Source organism: Zingiber officinale, chromosome 5A (assembly GCF_018446385.1).
Source record: "Zingiber officinale cultivar Zhangliang chromosome 5A, Zo_v1.1, whole genome shotgun sequence".
Taxonomy (NCBI): Eukaryota; Viridiplantae; Streptophyta; class Magnoliopsida; order Zingiberales; family Zingiberaceae; genus Zingiber; species Zingiber officinale.
The window spans coordinates 59,745,618-59,769,208 of NC_055994.1; the positions used below are offsets into that span (position 1 = coordinate 59,745,618).

Below are 23,591 nucleotides of genomic sequence, written 5' to 3' on the forward strand. Positions count from 1 at the left end.
TAGTAGGGTGTGTACTTGTTTGGTGTGTACGTGTCTAGTATTGCTAGTTATTATATTTGTTGATTAGTAGACACCTGTTGGATTTACTCGAATCTATAGACTTAAGTAATTAATAGATCATGTACTGGGATTACTTATGTGGATTGGGATGTTGTTTTGATGATGATCGTGTTGGTATCAGGATTATTTTCATCATTGCACTATATGCATGCTACTCATCAGTCATGTTAGCTACCCATTCGACCACTAAGGGAGAGTGGTAGATTGGAGTGAAGCTAGTCTTATCGTGCTCACTTGGCCGCTCAATTTTATACACTGTCCGCCTCGGCCACTCAAGAGTAGTAGTATCTTGAGGGTAGTACAGTTCTCAGGGGCTAGAGATGTGAGTAGTCATGGACCTCAATGCTATGTAGTTAGATAACAACTTAGTGAATTGTCTACCTTGCCACTCTATTATGGTATTTGGAGGGTAGTACAGTTATCATTTCCCGGTCTCTCAGTCATACAAGGATTGTGGTGTCTTAAGACGTGGGAGAGAGTGACCATGTTGCATGCACGTGCATATTGCATATGATGTGTGGTGCATCTTTCAGAGATATATCTGCATGTGCTTATGATTGTTGCACATGCTTAAGATATGATTGTTGCATATGGTTGATATGCTTTATACATGTTCATTTATCATACATGTATATGCTATCGGTTATATTGCTTAGGTGTTATGAGCAGATCTGTTTCTAATCCATAGTGAGTTTACTGATCATTATACCGTGTGTGTTAGATTTAGGTTAGGTATATGCATTTATTATGTCAAATAGGGTATGTGCATTGATTATGTCATATATGATCATGTTATTATTTCTCTACTGAGACTGTATACTTTAATCTCCATGTTATATATTGACCATGCACTATCTTATCTATTACCCACTGAGTCATCCGCACCCACCACCCCATTTATGTATTGTCTTTTTCCTCAGATAGTAGGTAGATGATTATAGAGTCGCTTGGAGTATCTTGTCTACCAGTCCCAATTCATATCGGAGAACAGCTTTTTACTTTGCTTTATGTTTTTCTTGCATTTCTTTGGATTTTATATACTTGGTATTATAATAATTTTATCATGGACTTAGTGTTTAGCCTATGACTACTTTTATTCATTTGTTATTTATTGTATAAAGCTTAGCTGGCTAGCAGTCTGTCATTTTTTATTTATGGGGTTTTCTTTATCTTCCTCTATATTTTGTTTTCTTTCTAGCCGTGTGGGCTATGTATACAATTGCGTGGTTGGTGATCTAGCTGTGTGGGTTACATATTCTTTATGGTTGTGTTTTATTGCCAATCGTGTGGGTTGTAGGTTATTATTATATACTTGTACAGCCAAGTGACTATGTATCTAGGTTTCATTTGTCACTGTTACAAGTGAGATGCTATATGTTTGTCAGGAAAAGACTCCTCTGGGTGTGACAGGTTGACCGAACAAGGTGATTAGTCGACTGAATAATTAATGCACTTGATGGAGAAAAGATTGGATCCCTGCAAAGAAGGAAATCCACATGATCAGTCGATCGATAGGGAGATCAGTCGACCGAATATCTTTTCGATCGATCAAATGTGGCTTATAAAAGAACCTCGAGATTAGCATCGAAGATCAACTTTGATGAGCAATCTCATTCTCTCTATTCGTGTTGTTGCCACTACTACGCTTCATTTACATGTGCAAGCTTCTACAACTCTTCTCCGATGATCTATGCTTCAACTCTTCATCTTTGTTGGTATATTTTGTGCTTGCATTATTTCTATAAAGATATCAGTTTATTACAATCCTATACATCATTTCTACGAGTTACTTCTTCTCCAAAGTTTTCGGAAAGAAGACTATTAGTGAATTGTTCAATGGTGGAGTAGGAGTTGATACAGTCTCCAAACTAAGTAACCAACTGTGTCTTTTACTCATTGCTCTTGCTATCTTATTTTGCTTCAACTTTGATATTTGTTTTACGAATTGACAAGAAAAGAAAAGGTTTTTTAAACGAATGATATTCACCCCCCCCCCCCCCTTCATCTCTATTCGATCCTTCACTTCTTAGGTCACACTCAAATTGCTTTGGTATCATACTCATCATTAAAACTATTTGATAGAGTTATACCGATTCACTAGGAATTATGATCCATTATACCAATACATAGGTTTAGATTGCAGGTTTTTTCTTGAGTATAAGTAAAGGTTTAAGTCTGGAGGTATGATGTGCACAGATTATATATAATTTTAGACTTTGAGTGATGCACATTCACTAGCATTTATTGATTATGATTTATATTATCGCACTCTATTCATTCGTTTCATTAGCATAAATACTTCTTTGTGTTCAAAGATATGCTTTTGCTTTGTTTTGATTGACGGAACGTAAAATGGAGCAAAAAGGGACAAAGAATGTGAAGTGCAGTCTATTCTGGAGCCCAGCATGGGCAGGTCATGCTCTAAGGCATGGTCGTTCTCCCCCTACAGAGATAGCCATGGTAGGGTTGTGCCTACCAAGCACGATCATGCCCTTTTTCCAGAGGGTGGCACAGCAGGGTCGTGCCAGTCAGCACAGCCATGCCAAGAGGCACGATCGTGCCTCCTATTCACAGAGAGGTTCATGGCTAGGTCGTGCCTTTCGCCATCTGCACAACCATTCGTGGTAAGGGCAGGGGGTTGTGTTGCCTGCTCTAAAAGAACTCCTCCCCTTTTCTTGGGGTGGACCATCACACTCTATTTTCCAACGACTTCTCGACGATCCGAAGCCATTTCCACCATCCGTTCATCTCCAAAGTTAAGGATTGGTTCTCGAAGACATCGATTTCACCTCGGATCAACTTTCTCCTCTCTTCTTGTCATTTTGAGTTGTAGAATGCTTCCATTCATGTCTTCGAGTCTTAGTTCTTTGTGTATGAAATAGATTTTCCTTGTTATAGGATATAGGGAGTAGTTGTGATGTGTATTTGATGTAAACTCTATAGATATGCCTATTTCTTATTTCTTTAACATGTTTATGCTTTGTTCTTGTTCGATTGAATGTGTATGTGAGCTTTACTTGCTTATATGTGTTGCTTGGTTGAATGGATATATGGATTGGTCATCATTTAAAGGGAATACTATAGATTGTATGATCAGGAAGCTCATGGTGACAGAGGATATCCTTTCAATCGAACATCTCAAACATTCCCTTAAAATGGAGGCCAAATCCATACAAGGGAGATTCTAATTAGTGCTTAAGGAGTTTTCCCTAATCCCATGTTAGGAAGAGATTTGCATAATCTAGATCGTATGACTGGGGCTCTAGGTGACAAAGGCTATCCCTTTAACTAAACCTTCTTTGTTACCTTCTCTACTTAGTAGCACTGGATGCTAATGGGGAGAGCACTCCAATATAACTGTCATGGGGTAACATCGGTATTTAGTTAGATTTCCCACGAAGCATGAACATATAGGTAATTAGCTATTCATATTATATCAATAAGTATCACAATGAAACTGAAATCCTAGAACTACTTTTCCAAGTTATTATATCAATAACTACTTCCTCATACGACTTTCCTCAGTCTCTTCTTTCTAGCTCTTACTTTCTCTCTACTTCACAAACTTTCCCACAATTCGATAGTCTAGGTAATTCGCTTTGTAAAATCTCTAGTGGTTACTCATCAATTTTTATAGATCGATATTTTTTATTACTTTACGATATTTACGTACACTTATATACATGTACACATCAAGTTTTTGATAAAAGATAATATATATATATATATTTCCTGCACAACGCGCATAGTGCGCGACTGTGCGCGTCAAGTAGGATAGCAACGCTTTTTTTCTTTTTTCTTTTTTTTATTTTTTAATTAAAAAAATAATTAAAATATTTTTTAAAAATTTTATTTCTAGAGTTCATGTTTCCCAATTGGGTTATAATTTGTAAGTTATTTTTTTAAAAGATTTTACCTCTAAGGAGGTTCAGATTTCCCAATTGGGTTATAGTATTTAGTAAAAAGAAAAATTAAAAAAAAATAAATTTAAGTATTTATGGAGTATTGTAATATTTTTAGGGGATATATTCATGGATTAGGGATTTATATATGAGAAAATATTGATTTTTTAAAATTCAAAATCGAAATAATAGATATCGTATGTTATTATTTATTATTATTATTTTTAAAAATTTTGAATTTAAAAAAATAATTAAAATATTTTTTAAGATTTTATTTTAGGATTCATGCTTCCCAATTGGGTTATAATTTTCGAGCTATTTTTTTTTTAAGATTTTACCTCTAGGGTTCAGACATCCCAATTGGATTATAGTGTTTAGTAAAAAGAAAATTTAAAAATGAAATAAATTTTTTAAAATATTTATGGAGTATTATAATATATTTAGGAGATATATTTATATATTAGAAATTTATATATAGGAATTTGATTTTTTTTAATTCAAATTATAAAAACATAATTAGAAAAGTGATATGCTGCGCGCGCACAGTGATGCACTTTGGGGCGTGCAACATATCACAACTCTATATATAAACAAGAAAATATTAGAGAAGAAAAAGAAAAATAAAATAAAATAAAAATAAAAATGAGAAAAAAAAAGATAGAAAGATAAAAAAAGAAAAAAAAAAAAGGGAAGATCATTCAATAAAATTTATTTTAGTAGCACCTCCTACTATTATTCTTAACGAGTTTTCAACTTTTTATTTTTTTTATATAGTACTTATTATTTTCTAAAACCAGTGGTATTTTTTCAAGATATTATAAAATAAAAATATATCTTTCTTTTTTCCAACATATGTAGCATTTACGGGTGCATATATACTAATAATATCTTATAATCAACTTTTTCTTATGTAATGAATGTACACAAGTATTCCATTATAATAAAATACATAATTTGTTCAATTACTATGAAAATAAGTATATACTAGATTTAATATATAATTAAATATACCATATCGGTATATATTAGCCATGAGTTTATAGTGTGCCACACATCGCACGGATAAAATTGAAAAAATATCTATTATATACCATCTCCTATATTACAAGAAACTGTTTTCACAATTTGAATATATGACCATCATATTACACAACAATTTTACCATACAAGAAAACTCCCCTTCAATAAAAAAGAAAACAACATTAAAAACTAATTTGTTAATATAAAAAACACCCCTACTTTTCCTGCTATATTACTTTCATGTCTTGCTGCAGTGAGTAGAGGACAAGTAACAGGTTTAAACTGCTGTGGCTCTGCAAGTCTTTACAGTTCAGGATTATTTAGTTATTTATTTTTGATGTTAATGAATGTCTTTTAAGAGAACACAGGAGCCATGAGAACTGCAGTTGTCTTCTTTAGCCTATCTTTATCATTCATGGCAATAGAAAGCAGGGTTTTTCTGGAGCATTTGTGTTGTAGCAGATGCCTCAAACACTATTGCAGAACTTGTGATAGTGGGATTGTTGTCACAAGAATTATTGTTGAAGGCTCAGTTGCACTTGCGCATGCTTTGAGCAGTTTGATTCCCTCAAGAAGCCATCATAACACTATCACAAATACATTTAAATTATCACATTTAACTGTCATAAATAAATGGATACCGTAGCAGTTGATTTTTTTTTTCTCTGTACTTAATGAGGAATCTGTCATAGTTGTCAAGCAGCTATCCGTGCCAGAAGACTCCATCAATCGAAGCTTACTGACAAAAAGCCACAGGCCAAAAGACATGGATTATTATTAAGGTGGTTTCTGAAGAATGTCAATTTCAATTCTTCCTGCCCAGTGACAGGGGAGCTTGCTGAATGGTCCTACCAACATTTGTCTACTTAAGAGATTCTTGGAGAACGGCTAAAAAGAGCAATTGCGTAAGGCAAAATCACATATGTATCAGTTTTTTGTGGTTTCTGCAAATTCTACATGTAAATGATAGAAGTACAGTAAAGCTATTCTATGAAATTTAACTAATTAGATCACTAGGTTCCCACACACCATTCAAAAAGAAGGGAAGAAACAAAAGAACATCTCAAATCTTTATAGTTGATCAAGACAGGTGAGCCATACTCCACTTAAAATGACAAAGTAGTTGTTCAGCAGCTATTTGTCATTTTCCAATCTTAACTATCAGGTGCTCATCTCTCAAAGCAGCATTGAAGTTAAAAAGTCTTACTTGATTAGGTGATAAGGTGGCAATGGGGGATCCAAAAGTTTCTGGCCCATGGCACACTCTGGTCATTTAATTTATGGTCCCCAAGCATTCAAAGAGTTAAGAGTTCTTTTTCTATGCACACTTGTCTCTGCAAGTATTTATGACAGTTTAAATTTATTTATCTATAGTCTGTGAGCTCAAAATCAACATCTGCGCTTGCTTGAGTTCCATGCTTTGTCACAACATTCTGCTAACAAGTCAATGAGAGGAAATTTTATGGGAAAAAAAAAAATCAGCAAATGACTGTTTCTGTCCTAAAGGCAGACATTTTTCAAGGGTATTTTGGTTTATATAGAAGGGTGGATTGGTCATGCCTTGATTCATGCTAAGTTTGATTTATCAAGTAGTTTCCAAACGAATTTGTCACTAATTTAATATGATTTTAGAAATTATTTTAAGGATATAAGTGTATTTTTCCTTAAAAAGCCTAACACGACCCATAGACATGACTATATTAGGCTTCACCCGACTCGATTCTAATAGAGCTACATCAAGCATAACCAGATCCGAATCAATCTAGGTTGAGCATCCTAATCAAGTGAAGCCAAGCATAACTGGATCTTAATCTGGCTAGTCTAAAAAGAACTCAAATAAATTTGGATTCTCAAATCTATATCTCAAGATACAAAGCATGTACAATGTCTGCTGACGACAAAATGTGACACACCCTGTAAATATTTCTCAAAATTTTAAGCACTGAAAACAGAAAGAATTTCAGAATGAATAGTGAACAAATATTTTTTCTTCTTTGGACATGTTCATCCAAATGAAGTGAATGACACAGGGTTAATAACAAGAAAAATAATCACCATCCTATTCCAATTTTGGCCTTGTTATAAGGTAAAAAAGCAAGGGAAAACAATCACCATTCCCTGAATTTTGGTCTCCTTTCATGATGGATCCCCCTTCCTATTATATCTTTATACGATTATACTATTATCACCACCTTTATACCTTTCTAAAAGTATTAACCCAACCCTTTATATCTTCTAATCAGTACCACCAATGGGTCTTACACCTGAGATTATTCTTTTGTGGGTTCCTTCTAGCAATGGATCGTCTTTATCAGTTCTACAAGTCCTTTATTAGAAAGAGTTATACATCCAAACATTCTTACAAGATCAGGAAGAAAGAGAAAGTGTGATGATCCATGAAAGATAATTAACTAGTATTACATGCAGGCTATAACATTGGCCGATAAGAAACAACTTACAATGGAGTTTGGCTCACCAGGGTGTTACTCTTGTTTTTTGCTTTAAACCTTGCTGACATGGTTCCATGTATTTGTCATGGACCCATCACCAAATTGTCTGGAGTAGTGTAATACATATTTGATGGATTTATAGGATTTGCCTTAAATGTAAATCTGTTGTTAGTATTTTCTCCAGACTCATAGATTCTAGGTTGCGAAGTGTCATGAAACAAAGAGGTAGCTTGAGTTGCCCCACCCTTCTGTTCTATTTCTAAAAACTGATGTTCTCCATTTGTGATGTTACCTAAACATGGAATGATCCCAACACCGAGATCAAGGCTGATCACAGGGGTTCTGCTACTGCAGTTCCTAGGCAGAGTACTCGTAGAACTGTCATCATTTGTATCTGATGGCATGGATGCATCCTGGCTACTTGGCCTTGCAGCAGGTACATCATGATTGTGTTTTCCTTCATATGTTGTAATTACAGCTTTTGGATCATGTGATGCCCTCTCGACATGTTTCCTGACAGGGCAACCTACATTTGTGCACTTGTAGTAACTCCTGCAAGGAATAAGATTAAAAAAAATAAGTAGATAGTGAAGAACTTAGAACTGAAACAACGATTTCTAGCAACTTCAAAGGTCCAGGTTTCATAGTCCAACAATTTGTAAGAAGAAAGTAAATGTAAAACAGTTAAAACTCTCAAGTAATAGGATGATACAAAATCAGTCAATTAAAAATACCAGCATCATGAAAACCAATTCAGTTATAAAATAGTAAAACATAAATATACTACTGTCTTCAAAATTAGAGATTGATTTCTTTGGACGATTAGTGAAAACATAATAGAATCCAAGTCACTGACTTACAAAGATATGTTGTAACTTAATGGACATTAATTATAATTAGAGATACCAAGTTAGCACAAAGGTCCCTCATGCCAATGATACTGAAACCTCCTACTCTGCTAGATGAACACAATAGTTGAAATGACTTTACATGATGGCAAAGGTGATTCGCTCGCCCCTAGTACCTCCGCCAGCCCGTCTCTACGTCAACACGAAAGAGGTAAATCACGGGTGACTATTAGCCTTGGGCAGCTGAATAGCGTATGGGGGAGGGTAGGCACCTAGCTACTAGCCGGGATTTGACCCCCAAACCTCATGATGGCAACACTACCATGCGCTAATCAACTGTCCGTCCCGAGGGGACTAGAATGTGGAAGAATAACAGCAACAAAGAAAACATGTTGCAACAAGATTCATGTTGTGTGACACAAGATTGCCGGCACTTTTCTAGACAACAGATTCATTCCATTCTGAATTTCATATAAGTATACCCATTGGCACAAGATAGAAGTCAACTTGGGCAGGAGTTATATGGAAAGCATGACTCAGCATGTTTATGACTTTTTAATACACATGCCGGAACTATGACTCAGCAAGGGAGTGCACAGATATATGAAACCTCAGATGATACAAAGTAAATGATAAACAGACAAGCAGTGAAGTGCAAAGGAGAAAAGAGGAACAAATGTGGCTTAATTATGAGCTTTTTACCAGTAATTCTGCATCTTAGATATGGTTAAGATTTTTGTAAATGTAAAATGATCAGTATGAACAGAACTTTCCTACTCAGAAATTGCCAAATAGTAAAACTCAAATAAATTCATTTTATCTATTAAATATGTAACATGTAATGATATATAAACAGCCATCATTCACACATCACGAATTTAGTTTCCATCAGGAAGGGAAAAGCGTTAGAGTTGTATCCTAAGAATCACACAGTTGTAATACATTGTGATAGATTAACCATATCATTATGGTCTATAGCAAACCAATTTATTGACCATTCTACTGATAAAACATATAAACACAGATTTGGTATATCCCAGGCATGCATGCATAACCATACTCTAATAAGTCCACAAAAGTAATGGAGTAGTACCAGCTAATACCTAAACCTTGACTATAACCATGGTATTCTATCAATAGCTACCTGTAAATAAAGATAAAAAGAATAACATAAAACAGTCAAACATTCCAAGGAATAATAATACTATCATACACTGCTTAAAATGATCTTGGAAATCATTGCCAAATTTCCATTTGAACATGAAAAAAATGCTATGTCACAAGGCAAATAAAACAAATATAAACTAAAAGTGACAACAGATCAAAAGGAGCATAGTTTACCATAGAAATATAAAACTACCTTGGATTAGGATTTCCCTTAACTACTTTCTGACCATATTTCCGCCAACGATATCCATCATCTAAGATATCAACTTCACTAACGGTTTGTACTACGACACGTGGCTCACGGTTCAGTTTGCCAATCGAAGCAGAATCAACATTAGCAATTTCCATTTTCCTGCTTATAGACATTGCAACATCAACCTATTGGTTCATATAATTGCAACATACAATTAACTTTGGGATTCATCAATCAAAGAGGGCACCTGCGCTTAGACTCAGGATCACCATCTCCAACTACCTCATCACAATTATTAGATTGCCCACCACCAATTTTGGCATCATGCTCACTGATTGATGCTGGATACATCTCACTAGCACCATTAGGATCCACCTGTTGAGATATCTGGCAAAGCACATTTTCTGACTTATCTGAAAAATGACAGGCTCCAGATGAAAGAATATTTAAAAATTTTGAAAACGCACAACATTATTCACTTATAAAACTCTCTTACCTTCATCAGCCACTAAAGAATAAAAAATAGGCGAATTTTCTTCTTCTTGGTTGGACAATGAACCAATTGCTGAACGACGGTTAGTCTGAGGTTTAGGATGATCATGTTGACCTCTATGTATTATTTCAGTAATTTTCCCATCATGAGAACGTTCTATCTGCTTCTTCATGTGGCAATTAGGATGTGTGCATTTGTAGTAGCTCCGAGGATATTCACTGCCTTTAACATGTTTCTGACCATACTTTCGCCAGTTATAACCATCTTCTGCAGATTTTTCAATTATAGGTTCATTCATATCAGACTGTAATATACATGCACCTTGATCTGACCATTTTGCTCGTTGTGTCTCAGTAAAATCTGTTTTAACTGGTGGACAAGCTGCTGATGTGGACACTTCAATAGCAGAAGTTGAAGCACCAACTAGTTGAGCTGACTCATTTTTTGAGGGAAATCCAGACTGACCTAGAGATTGACTTGAAATCTGTAATGCCCTTTCAGGATTAGCCAATGAACTTGACATTAAATGGCATAGAAATAATAGCAAACAACTGATGAGCATATTCAATCTAAATTCATAAAAATTAAACAGACAAAAGAGCAAGCACAGGGAAATTCTAGCATATTAGGATGCAGCACATTCAGGAAATTATAACTTACAACTCTGGTGCAAGGCTTCCCACATATAAGTTCCTCACAATTAAACAAAGCTAGGCTTGCAATTGGGATAGCATTGCAGTAAAAATTATATGCACTAATCAACTTTGAACTTATTTAGAATTTTTTTTAACAAAAAGCAGCTGCAGTAAAATACAAGCAGCTGCAAGTGACAAATAGCTTTTGTATTGAAAGTCATCATGATTATCAAGCCTATTTGTCCAAACTTTAGCATTGAAAGTCCTTTTTAATAATTAAATTCATTTCCATATTATATATGCACACACAATCAGAGTTTGTATTGAAATTTCAAAATTAGATACATCAAAATCATGTTTTCTCTCATACAACAGCAACAACCATATATCCCCACTGTATGGCTTGAATCCTGGCCTCTACAATCAGAGTTCTATGAAACACTACACTAATAATGCCTAGGTCAATTAGATAAGCTTCAATTATGTTTAGAATTTCCTTTGATCTTCCTTTACTAATTATAACTTTAATTAATTCAACTAGTTTAGAAGTGGAATTTATATGTTTATTGCCCAACAAGTTGACCCAAAACATGATTGGATGCACCACAATTTTATCAAATATTTTCTTTTAGACAAAGGACACATAACAATCCAGAGAACCCTCTCCACTGAGCCATTTGAATTTTTATCCCTTGAACAATAACTTCATCAATCTTCATAGCTAGATAATAGAGCTAAGTTACCTTTAGAGATTTTCTTTCCAATCAACTCAACTAACCCTTAGTCTTTTCATTTTTTTTTTTGTTATTTTTCAAGTTATTTATCATATACAAAATTTTCATTTTTCTTAGTTTGAAACCTTTAGTTGTAAAGCTTGACTTTTCAAATATTCTATGAATTTATCACTCAGTCAATGCTAATATCAAATTAAATTCTAGAACCAAAGATGGGAGCTGAATTTTGATAGGCATTAAACTGTTTCAAAATAAATTTGTAATATTTCTTATCTATATGCAATGAGTCTACTAGTTGCACTAATAACTTAAACAACAAATTGTTTGTAAGAGTAAATTAGTTATTGCAAGAAATAAGATTACTTGCCTAAGATAGAGAAATATTCCAATGCAATTTAGCATCAATTAACTAATGTTATAAGTTGCATAATTTTTTTTTAGTTCTTAAGAACTAAGACCACTAGCCTAGATAAGAGCTAATTAACTCTGATAGGTAACTCTTTAATTAACTTAAAGTAAATGGAAACTATTTACCAGTGCCTAGTAATCTTACAAAGAACTAATGTTTAACTATTCCAAATTTATATACCATTGCCTAACAATTTTGCAAAGATTTAATGTTTTTACTTCTCCAATTCTGTTTACCAATGCCTGATATGAAAAGATTTAATGTTTCTATTCCAAATACAACAACAACCAAGCTTTATTCCACTTTGTGAGGTTGGCTATATGGATTCTTTTACGCCATTGGGCTCTATCTCCTACTATATCATCATCTATATTTAAATAAATTTTATCTTGTTTTATTGTTGCTAACTAAGTCTTTTTGGTATTCCTCTTCCTCATTTGATATGTGTGTTTGTCATAGTTTCACATCGTCTAACTGGATCAACATGCCCGTACCATTTTAAACGTGTCTCTCAGAGTTTTCCCTTAATAGAAGCAACTCCGACTTTCTCTCTAATGCTCTCATTTCTTATTTTATTCCAAATCCAAAAGGAAAAATTATACTTTATTGATCTCGAAACATAATACCTTAAATAAATAAAGCATAAAAAAGTTTGAGATTTGTATTAGTTGATAATTAAAATATTTATCAATATCACACAACACATAATATACAGTTTCATGATTATGTGCATATACAGCTCTACAAATTATCTACCTTACATAAAAACAAATGGAAATTACCAAAGGTCTCAATGAAGATAAGCTGATATTATAAGATGCTTTGACATGGGGTTTAAACTCAAAAGCTCTGGAAATCCCTTCATCACTTGAACTGAGGTTTGAAATATCTATTGGGGACATTGATGTGCCTAAATGAGCATTTTTACCCAATATAGAGGCCATATTGAGGGTTCCTGTAGTTGGAGAAGGCTCAGCCTGCAGAAAGGGGATTACCAAGGTAAACAAACCATTATCTTCCTATTCATATGATTGAAACATACATGTCTTACACTACTAAGAAATGCAAAAGGCTCAAGCTTTATTTATCTACAAATCCTTTATTAACTGTGGTATCAACAGATAGAACTGCTAGACTTTTTATTCCAGAAGCCACATATAACAAAGTAATATTTTTGACTAAGGCGGCATTGTGTACAAACAGCGACAAAAATATTTTTATATTTATGATTTAAGGATAACCAACAAACTGATGAAATCCAAGCAAATAGATGAAATTCCAAGTCATGAGTGATCGAACTACTATCCTACATTCACAGAACTAGTCTAATAGCATGTCATATATGATATCCAAACAGTATGTTTTAGAAAAATAAAAGAAAAAAGTTGCTGCAAAAATTATATCAGACTAAAAAACTATACGATCAGGATTGTAATAACCACAAAACTATTTTTTATGATAGTATGGGCAAACTCTATCAAGAAAAAATGGAAAATTTGGAAACTTCTTTGGCACTTAAGAAAAATGACCATCATTAAAGGCTTAAGTGCATACCAGTTTTGCTTGTTTCTTTGTCCAAATTCTTACTAGTTTTCAAATGCCTTCTTCCTTTCTGAATCCATCACAATAAAGCAGCCTAAAGACTACTTTAGAAGTAACATGATTTCAGACAGCCACAACAGCCCAAACGATAGCTTTCCAATTGATTTCTCAATTAGAAATTTTCATGAGTTACAGATACATTCTAGCTTTTCAACACTGTATCATAATCATCTGCTATTTAATAAAAATCTCATACAAGTATGAAGAAACAAGGAGTCACGAAATATTGGTTTTAAAGCTACTAGTTTATGAGAAAGGCGACATGTGGAGGCATTTAATAGAAGGAGAGGTTCCCAATCAAGCACAATGCTGAACCAAGAACTGGGATATTTGAATTATATAAAGGAATAAAGGTGACGAAACGGAAGGGAATGAGGCAAGAATAAGATTCAGTTTAAAAATTATGGATAATGGGATTCCACCAAACATTGCTTTCAACATAAATTCTTTCAAAAAGTAAACAAAGAAGAAGCCTCTCGAGGCACTAAAGACAATAACATCTAGATCACATTAATCAGTTCAAACTAGTTAAAAGCTATTGAAAGGCAGAATATCATACTGAGCCACTTTTACTAATCTAAAAGGCACACAAAAAAACCATTTTATTCTTGTAGGCATTCATGAGTGGAGAATTTTTCTATGATTGAGGTGAGTTTTTCTGTCATGCACTGACGTAGTGGAATGCTTAATCGGTAACTATTCAAATCCTATGGAAAGACATGCTTCCTCTTGCCGAACACAAAACTTAGAAACTGAAAGATTTGAACACCAGCCATCGAGACTATCAGAATTCAGAAATGACACGAAATCGAAGCATGAAATGGAGAGAAAAAAAAAATAGAAGGAAAAGTAAAATAAAAGAAAAGTGAAGCTATCTCGCACCATCCTGTTAGTGATGAGAACAGGGGATTCAAGCAGTGAGGAGGGACTAAATCCGGGAGGAATTGTAAGGCAAGGGGAACGCACGATCGGAAGCCGAGCCGGAGACATCGACTTATACCTCGCCCCGTTCAATCCAGCAAGATTTGACGGCCCAGGACCCGGCTTCTCCACAACCCCAGTCCTCTTCTCGCGCGTCCCGGCATCGTTTCCGGCGCCGGAGCACTCAGATCGAAGCTCTGGAACCGGCTGACTACCCTCGGCAGTTCGGCAGCTGAGATCTCCGTAAACGAGTTCGGTATTCGCCTCCATTTCAGGATCCCACAGGTCTGCCGTAGACACTGTGCGAGTGGAGAGCAGGCAGAGAAGCACAAGCAAGAGAAGAACCCGAAGCAACCGGGGACGGCTAGGGGATTTAGCGGTCCTACTAAGGGTAATTTTGGTATTAGATTGCTTGTTAACCCATAAAACTAGTACAGCATGCTGCATTCTTGTTGACTTGCAAGGAAAATGCTATTTTTATTTACTATACAACGAACTTCTATTTCTTTGAATTACGAAAGGGTCCCTCTTCGTTCACGCGAATGGGCACCCGATCCTGTATCATGTCATAACCGGCTGATCCCGCCCGTGGGGGCATGAATCTTGGAAAAGTATGTTCATGTCCCTGCTTTGGTCCCCACAGAAGTGGGCATGTCTTGCACGTGATATGCTAATTATTAAGGAGACATGATTGATAATCAAAACAAAATTATTTTTAAAATAGGTTGATAAATATGTGGGGCTCACATAATTGTATTGCCATCATCGTAGAGATTTTAGTGAGAGAAAAAAATATAATATTTTTGTTTTTATATATTAAATTAATTTCTGTCATGTGTATGATTTTATATATGAGATTAGCAGAACACATCTAGATTTTTAAATTAATCAAAAGATATATGTTACTCATAACAAAAGATTGATATGTAAATCATATCCACGATATTTAAGGTATAGTTAATGTTTTGGTAATATTTTAATATATTTGGAAAGTTAAAATAAACAATAAATAGGATATATGAACTCTTTGTAACATCAGAAAATGCACAGGAACTGAAATAGAGATAATTGGAGTTCTCTAGCTCCATTAGTGAGTTTTGGTCAAAAATCAATCTAAAGATCTCATATTGCACTCATTTCAATTTCATTGTAGATTTCTAGAGTTGCAAAGGGTTTAAATATATTATCTATTATTTATTTCGACTTCTCGGAGGTGTTAAAATCTATTAAGGAAAAATCGGTAAAAATCTCCATATTAGACCTAATATGGAATTATATCAGGTCCAATGTGGAGATTTTTAATGATTATTCCTTATTACATTTTAACACATCCGAGAAGCCAAAATAAATAATGGATAGCTATTTAAACTTCTTGCAACCCTAGAAATACAAGAAACTGAAATAGGTACAATACGAGATTTCTAGGTCCATTAGTGGATTGATCCTGTCTGAATGCCGAATCAACGGACGCTAGGCAAGGGGCGCTCTCCGACTGCTGACGTGAATCTTCGACTGGTGGCACGAAGCTCCGGCGAACCTGCACAGAAGTCGGGCCGGGAAGGGGTTCCTGGCGGCGACCCTCCGACACTCAAGTCAGGTAAGCAAGTGGTGGAAAAAATAGCTCCAAAGGTGTTCAACGCGTACCTCCGGCGAAGTATGAGACTCTTTATATAGAGTGGTGAAGGAGCTCCTGCACGTCCACCGAGGCACGTACGTATCCGCAGCCCATACCTCGGTATGTGTCTGTCAGAAAGCTTACCTGACGCCATACTGCTACAGTCCAAGCATGTCTTCGATGGGACAGGAGAACACCTAGCTGTCAGACTAGGAGTATGGCCTAGCCCTAGGGCTTGACAGCTGGCATAAGATATTCTTGTCTTTCTCTACCTACCACAGGCTGGTGGGTCCGGCACGTCCGACCTGCCGTTGGTATTGATACGCTGGGGAGATTTCGGTAGGTTGCTATGCAAGGACTGTTAGCGCTATGTTACCTTATATCTTCGGCCAATCATGACTTCCGCTCGGCCCCTCATTATTGTTCGTTCGAGCGCCGGTATCCCGACTCCTATCCGGCTGGCGGGGAGGTCGACCCAACCTTCTCCGGTCAGTCGCCCGGTCCACCTGGCCTTTTGACTTCCACGTGGCGGCGACCCCTCAGAACGGGGGCCCCCTGTTCTATCCGCCGGATCATGGATTTTGATCGAAATCCACTAATAGACTTAAAAAACTCTAATTACACATATTTCAGTTCTTATGAATTTCTGATATTGCAAAGAGTTCACATATACTACCTATTGTTTAGTTCAGCTTCTTAGAGGTGTTAAAATATAATAAAGAAAAATTGACAAAAACCTTCATATTGGATTTGATATTGGGTCTTATATGATTTCATATCAGATCCTCAATGTCACTTAAACTATTCAAGGCTCCTCAACTACACCTCTAAATAATTCACACGTCAAAAAAAAAATAATTCACGGTTGGTGAGATCGTCTTAGTGCTGATGAGTTCCAAGTTTAATTTTTAATAACCCACCTCTCAAATTGTGAAGAAGACAAGTGGTCGATGGTCCACTAGTATCAACAATTCATTTGTGATTGTAAATGCATGGAAGCACAGAAGAATGCATTCATGTTTATAGTGCAGAGTTCATATTTTCACAGAATAACTAACTGTGATTAACTTAAGATATTATATGTTATTAAGTTGTTAGGTCTGATATGGAATCATATCAAGCCCATATTGAGCCTGATATGATTCCATATAAGGTCTAACGTGGAGATTTTTATCGATTCTTCCTTATTATATTTTAATACCTTTAAGAAACTGAAATAAATAATAGATAACATTAGAAATTCATAGGAACTGAAATGGGTACAATCAGAACTATGTAGGTCTATCAGTGGATTTTCAGTCAAAACCTATTGATTGACCTAGAGATCTCAAATTACACACATTTCAGTTTCTATAGATTTTTGGCCCAACGTGGAGATTTTTATTGATTCTTTCTTATTACATTTTAACACCTTTGAAAAGCCAAAATAAATAATGGATACATATTTAAACTTCTTGTAATCTCAGAAATCTACAGGAACTGCAATGGATACAATCTGAGATATTTTGGTCCATTAGTGGATTTTGAACGAAATCACTAATAGACCTAGAGAGCTCTGATTGCATCTATTTTAGTTTCCATGGATTTCTAAGATTACAAGGAGTTCAAATATATTATTCATTATTTATTTTAGTTTCTCCAAATGTATTAAAATATTATTAAAAAATTAACTAAATCTTAAATGTCGTGGTCCTGATATGATTTGCATATTAGACCTATGATTGTATGCATGCAAAAAAAAGAGGAAAGAGAAGAGAGGAAAGGAAAAATAAGAGAAGCTGCATATATATATATAAAGGCATGAATATATTAATAAGAATTCCAAAAGTACATTAATTTTGATTTGAAGAAATTTGAAATTTCTAAGTCCATCAACTTGTTTAAGATAAAACTAACTGATAGATTTATACTATTTAAAAATTTAAAAGTTTGATATTTTTCAGGAAAGTTTTAGAATTTATTGGTGGTATTGGTTAGTGAGTATCATTATCGTAGGTTTTATAATAAGCTTGTGACATATTTTATCAAGATTTTACAAGTTTAAAAATTTATTACTTTTAATTTGCGTTATCGAATTTAGATATGCATGCATAGATATATTAAACAAGCTTCCAAGAATATATTGATTTTGGTTTCAAGTGATTCAAAGTAGTCTCTATTTAAAAATTTAAAAGTTTGATATTTTTCAAATCAGAGGACTCTTAAGAATCCATTGATAGTGTTAATTAATAAGTATCATTGTTATAAATCTTATAATGAGTTTACAATAAATGTTATCACATCTTTTTAAGTTTAAAAATTCAATGTTCTCAATTTATGCTGTCAAATTCATATTTAAGGGCATAGATATATTAAGGAGGCTTCTAAGATTATATTAATTTTAGTTCAAAGTAAATCGGAATTCTTTGAGTTCATCAATCAACTAATGAAATTAAAGAATTCCGAATCACTTTGAATCAAAATTAATGTAAGCCTCCTTAATATATTCATGCCCTTGGATCTAAATTCGATAGCATAAATTGAGAGCAGTGAATTGTTGAACGTGTAGAACAAAATTAAAAGGAAAGAGATTAAATTTTTAGAGCAATTAAAGGAGGAGAGATATAATAGGAATGCGCTATGTGATTTTACTATTATCAAAGTTAAGGACATGAAATGAAAAATTTTAAAACTTGTTTGTGTGATTTAGTAAAATGCCTAAAAGAATTTTATTACTAATATCAAATGCATTGAATTTATACAAAATCTTAAAGTAAGATGAGAAAGAAATATGAATATGATTGGAATGATTGAAATCCACACTTATCATTTAGCTTTCAATTATGCAATCAGAACTTGTGAATTTGTGATCCTAGCCATATGCTTTGACAATGTTATTGATATTGATATGATGCCCTATTTTATTCTAAAGACAAGAAGGCATAGTTACAAATATATTGAGCTGCATGTGACGTCGACATGATTGTGTATATAAATTCACTTAATGATTGTGAAGATCAATTACTTATATTTTAAATATAAGAGAAATTTTAGAGTTTTTCATCTATTAATAAGTAGAGTTTTAAAAATTGAAAAAAAGGTTTCGTAAGTTTTTTTTAAAAAAAAAGATATTGTAAAAGTATCACGGTACAATAATGTAATTAAAATCAATAAGCAAATCTTTATCGTTTCTATCTCTATCAATAATTTATTTTTATTAAACTAACTGTTTTATATTTTTAAATATTTTAAACTAATAAATTTAAAATTTTCAAATATAGTTTTAAAAAATAATAATATAAATTCATTTTTTTTAAATAACTTTATTAAAAGTTTAAAAAAGGTTATAGTTTTTACCGTAATTTACTAATATGGTGCACCAAGTTTTCGAATTGACCAAAAGATATACTATAATTTAATATTTACCAAAGGACGCAGTCAAATGTCTGTTATTCCCCTTCTACCCCTCCCGACAACTTCTCCTTTTCATATGCAATTTTCAAAGGCATCTGAACCACTTTCTAAGAATTTTTAATTTGAAAGTAATTCTATGGTTTGGATACACGTTACCTCATCATGTGTCTCACCCTCTCACTCCATCCATACCTCTTCTTGTTCTTATAAACACAACGCCATTATGAAGCTCTTCTTGCTTACCCTACATCTTCTTGCAATTGGAGGGATTGCAAAAGAGTAAGTAGAAAGTGGGAGTATTGTTGTAAGACATTCAAGAGACGACTTTGAGGGACAACAACATTCAAGAACAATGTCATTGAAGAACATCGACGTTGAAGGACAAATTTCAAGTAAGACTGACTTTGGTAGAAGAAGATAGATAAAAATTTAGTGATGTATGTACAAATTTACTACTATAAAATTGGTTTGCACTACAACAAAAACGTTAAAAGACAACGGATTTTATCCGTTGTCGTAGGCCTTTTAAAACCGTTGTAACTGACTGTGTTGTTAAAAGTGAGGGCTGCGACAACAATTTTAAACCGTTGTCTTTGAATGAAAGAACAACAGTTTTGCAACGGTTTAAAACCGTTGTCTTTGAATGAAAAGACAACGGTTTAAACCTGTTGTTGTTTAGAGCATTTTTAATAACACTACCAGTTACAACATTTTTTGGAGCTACGACAATAGTTTTTAACCGTTGCCTTTGAGGGCGATAGACAACAACAATAGTTTTAAACTATTGTCTTTTAAACTATTGTCTTTTAATACCAATATATCATATTTCAATATAAATATATAATAAAGAATCATAATCACAAAAGAAAGAATATTCTCCACATCAATGTCATTCAAAATGTTACTTATACAAGAATTACAATCACAAAAAAAAAAACATATCTCATATTCAAATAAAATTTATCTCAATACAAATAAATGAATAAACTCCATTTACAACTAATGAACAATAGCTAAAAGACTAGAAACTTGTGATGGTGGTTCATGCTAAGTAAGATTGCACTTAATTATTGCCAACCCAAGTCCCATCACAATCTTCAACTTGTAGGATTTCATTGAACTCCTCTTTCCCACTTGCTGATTCTTCCATGTCAACCTTTTCCAACATTGTTGATCATCACTTTCATAATAAATCCAGACCTTAATATGTAGTCCTCATCAACTTCACAGAGTAACTCTTCACTCCCTGTCCCAGAGAGTTCAACACAATTACATTAGAAAACTTAAAATAGCATACAGGGAAACACACTAAGTTTGTTGATGATTTTGCAAAAGGGAATATCATCAGAAACAGGTGAGGAAAAGTTGTACCAATACATGCACCATCAATGTCTTATTAGAGTTAAAGAAATATGCAATGATTTGATAAATGAACAATCTCTGTGTATGCATTTAACCAGAATCTAATGTTGTGTAGAAAACCAGGCAGGTATATGTATAAAAAATATCAGAAAAATGCAACTTCTAACTGAATAAGGACTGAGCATTTCATAGGATATACCAAAGAAACTAATATGCTAAGTAATTTTCTCCTAGTATATGAAAATTGGAACATGCTATTGTACTAATTCTTGATTGATTGTGGGGCACCAAAATGCAAATTCTACCTGATGCCACAATACACATGCAATACAGTTTGCAAACAAAATCAAGATAAAATATTTGGTAGCTTCACCATCTATATTATCTATCATCCAACAAAGTAACTTTTTCAATAAGTTCATAGACTATTTCAAAAGCTATTGATTGATAATAATTCAAGGGGAAATCTAACATGTAAGTATAGTTATATAAAGAAGCTATTGTAAAACTTACTTGAGTCAAATTGCTAACTTGGATATTAAACCTTTGAATGACTGCAATAATGTCCCCTCTTTGGCACTGTAGTTTCTTCAATAAGGCTACTTATTATATATGTATTTAAATACACACTTTAAAATTTAAACAATGTTAAATAAGGTTCAATGCATTATAAACCAAAAATTATAACAAGTATGAGGTCCAAAAAAATTGAACAACAAACCATAAATCTTAAATGAGTTTCATATGCTAAATAAACTCAATCAAGAAGCTACTACTTGATTAAAGGATAAAATTTCTAGTCTTATTGAAAGTACAGGCTCAACTTGCAACCTTAATCAACTGATTCAAGCAATAGCAGATACAACTTGATCAACAATTATTATTTCAAAGGAGGGATCAAGGGCTTCTCGGATAAATTTGTTGTAGCATTGCGAAAACTAAGCTCTAATAGGTCTTGTTTCGCCATCAAGTTTCTGGAAACAAAATAAAGCCATTAGTGTGTTTAAGAAAATAAAGATTTCTAATCTACTCATCTGTCAAGCACCCAAGAGGTATGAGATCCATCAAGACTAATAATTTGTGAATAAAGTCAATAGGAGATGAAGGACTAAGATTAAGGGCACTTTTAAAGAAGAACGATTATAACGTCAAGCAGAGGGAAAAAATATAGAATTAAGTATTCAAATTATATAGTAGCCCATCATAAGTGACACAATAGACTTCTTCCAAGACAACTAAGATATTAATAGACTTATTTTTCACTCATTCCTATCTCAAGAATGTTCCATTAAGAGGGGGAAAAAGCTAAACTAGATGCAAACTAACCTTTCCATTCGGCATTGCAAGTATTTCTTTGATAGGTGCTTGCATTTTTCTGATTGGTAATCAAAAGATTTGAGACAGGCAATGTACTCTTTTTTCACCTATGTAAAAAACATTGGATTCTTGTATAATAAACATACTTGAGAATTTGCATGAGTAATCAAATAAATATGAACATATTTGCATAATGAATGCACTTGCAATCTTCACATGGAAAAGAAGTCAAAGTAGTAATATTCAAGAGAATAAACAAGCATTTTGGGCATGAAACTATGCTAAATCTATTAATTCCATAAAATAGAGCCAAATCTATTATTTTCATAATGTATGATGGAATTCCACCAATTATAGTAACTAAATAAGAACAAGATGAGTTGAGCTAGAACAAAGTCAACCGTTTGACACAATCGGGTTAGCAAACCTAACAAACTGCCTTATTTGAGACAATCAACAACCACTCAAGTAAATTAGAAATATGGCAAACCTCTGCAATGCCTTTCCTGTAAAGGATTGAAAGCACTGTTTTAATCAAAGATCACTGCACTTAGAGCAAGATAAATTGGAATTAGATTAGATCAAGTTAGACAAAAGTTAAGTACATTATGATAGTGCAGACTTTTACCATTAGAGAAGATAATGAAAAGTTGATAATTTTTACGATTTCTTCGGGTCCAAATAGAAACTACAACAAGGGAAAAAGCGGAAAGGAAAAGTGTGACGACCCGCCTTCTACTGGTTAGGCTGTAAGGCCGGACCGTCACATTATGCTGTGCTAAGCTATATCCATGACCATTACTAAGTCTAGGTGCGGAAAACTGTACCAATTAAAACCCTTGCTAAGCTAATACAAGTTCTTGGTACTACATGTGCTAAGGGATGCAATCTAAGGTATACATGGCATATCCTACATCCCCTATGGTCAAGAAGCTGAATTACAAGGTCTCTTGGTCGAAACCCAACTTCCCAATCGATCCAGATTGAACTCGATCGATTGCAAGCTGTTGGATCGATCCATGGATCGATTCAGATCGCTATTGTGCTCGGGGTAATAATCTGGATCGATCGGCTGATCGATCCAGACTGGCCAATCGATCCAGTGATCGATTCCAGAGCTCTCTGTTCGCGGGAGCGATTTCCCGATCGATCGAACGATCGATCCCTGAACTCTCTGTTTGCGACAGAATGCGACTGGATCGATCGGCTGATCGATCCAGAAGCTTACTGTTCGCGGAACCAGGCTCCCAATCGATCCGCTGATCGATTGAGGGCCCCCAATCGATCCACTGATCGATTGGGGTTTCTAATTTCGCAGCAAAACTCTGATTTCAGCACTGTTTCGTGCCAAACTCACCTACAAGAGTTCTATATTAGCTGAAAACATATCAATAACACATGACTAGGATTATGAGTATAAGTACTAACAATCTAAGCAAGTCTTTCACGATTCAAGGCATTAAAATAACT

The 23,591-nt window shown here is 34.2% G+C and overlaps 1 protein-coding gene and 1 long non-coding RNA gene across 2 annotated transcripts; both read right to left on the minus strand.

The window, feature by feature from the left end:
* Nucleotides 1–7,289: 7,289 nt before the first annotated feature.
* On the minus strand, nucleotides 7,290–14,784 carry LOC121980506 (WRKY transcription factor SUSIBA2-like). The gene is made up of 6 exons (XM_042532575.1): nucleotides 14,396–14,784; nucleotides 12,694–12,888; nucleotides 10,137–10,617; nucleotides 9,888–10,053; nucleotides 9,641–9,799; nucleotides 7,290–7,984 (listed from the first exon to the last, which is right to left on the minus strand). Exons 1-6 carry the CDS (start codon nucleotides 14,702–14,704, stop codon nucleotides 7,516–7,518), a joined length of 1,779 nt encoding a protein of 592 aa, XP_042388509.1. The 5' UTR covers nucleotides 14,705–14,784; the 3' UTR covers nucleotides 7,290–7,515.
* A 5,587-nt stretch (nucleotides 14,785–20,371) lies between these two features.
* On the minus strand, nucleotides 20,372–22,963 carry LOC121980509. The gene is made up of 4 exons (XR_006111570.1): nucleotides 22,612–22,963; nucleotides 22,131–22,228; nucleotides 21,318–21,778; nucleotides 20,372–20,688 (listed from the first exon to the last, which is right to left on the minus strand). It is a non-coding gene; the product is annotated as an uncharacterized LOC121980509 (long non-coding RNA).
* Nucleotides 22,964–23,591: the final 628 nt, after the last annotated feature.

Bases quoted from the DNA above. Each gene is read 5' to 3' on its own strand.
- LOC121980506 (XM_042532575.1), bottom strand. From the start codon at position 14,704: ATGGAGGCGAATACCGAACTCGTTTACGGAGATCTCAGCTGCCGAACT. The intron at 10,618-12,693 runs GTAATTTCCATT...AGGGCATTACAG, and splicing joins TATCTTCATTGAGACCTTTG to ATTTCAAGTCAATCTCTAGG. The intron at 7,985-9,640 runs GTAGTTTTATAT...TATTCCTTGCAG, and splicing joins AAGGGAAATCCTAATCCAAG to GAGTTACTACAAGTGCACAA.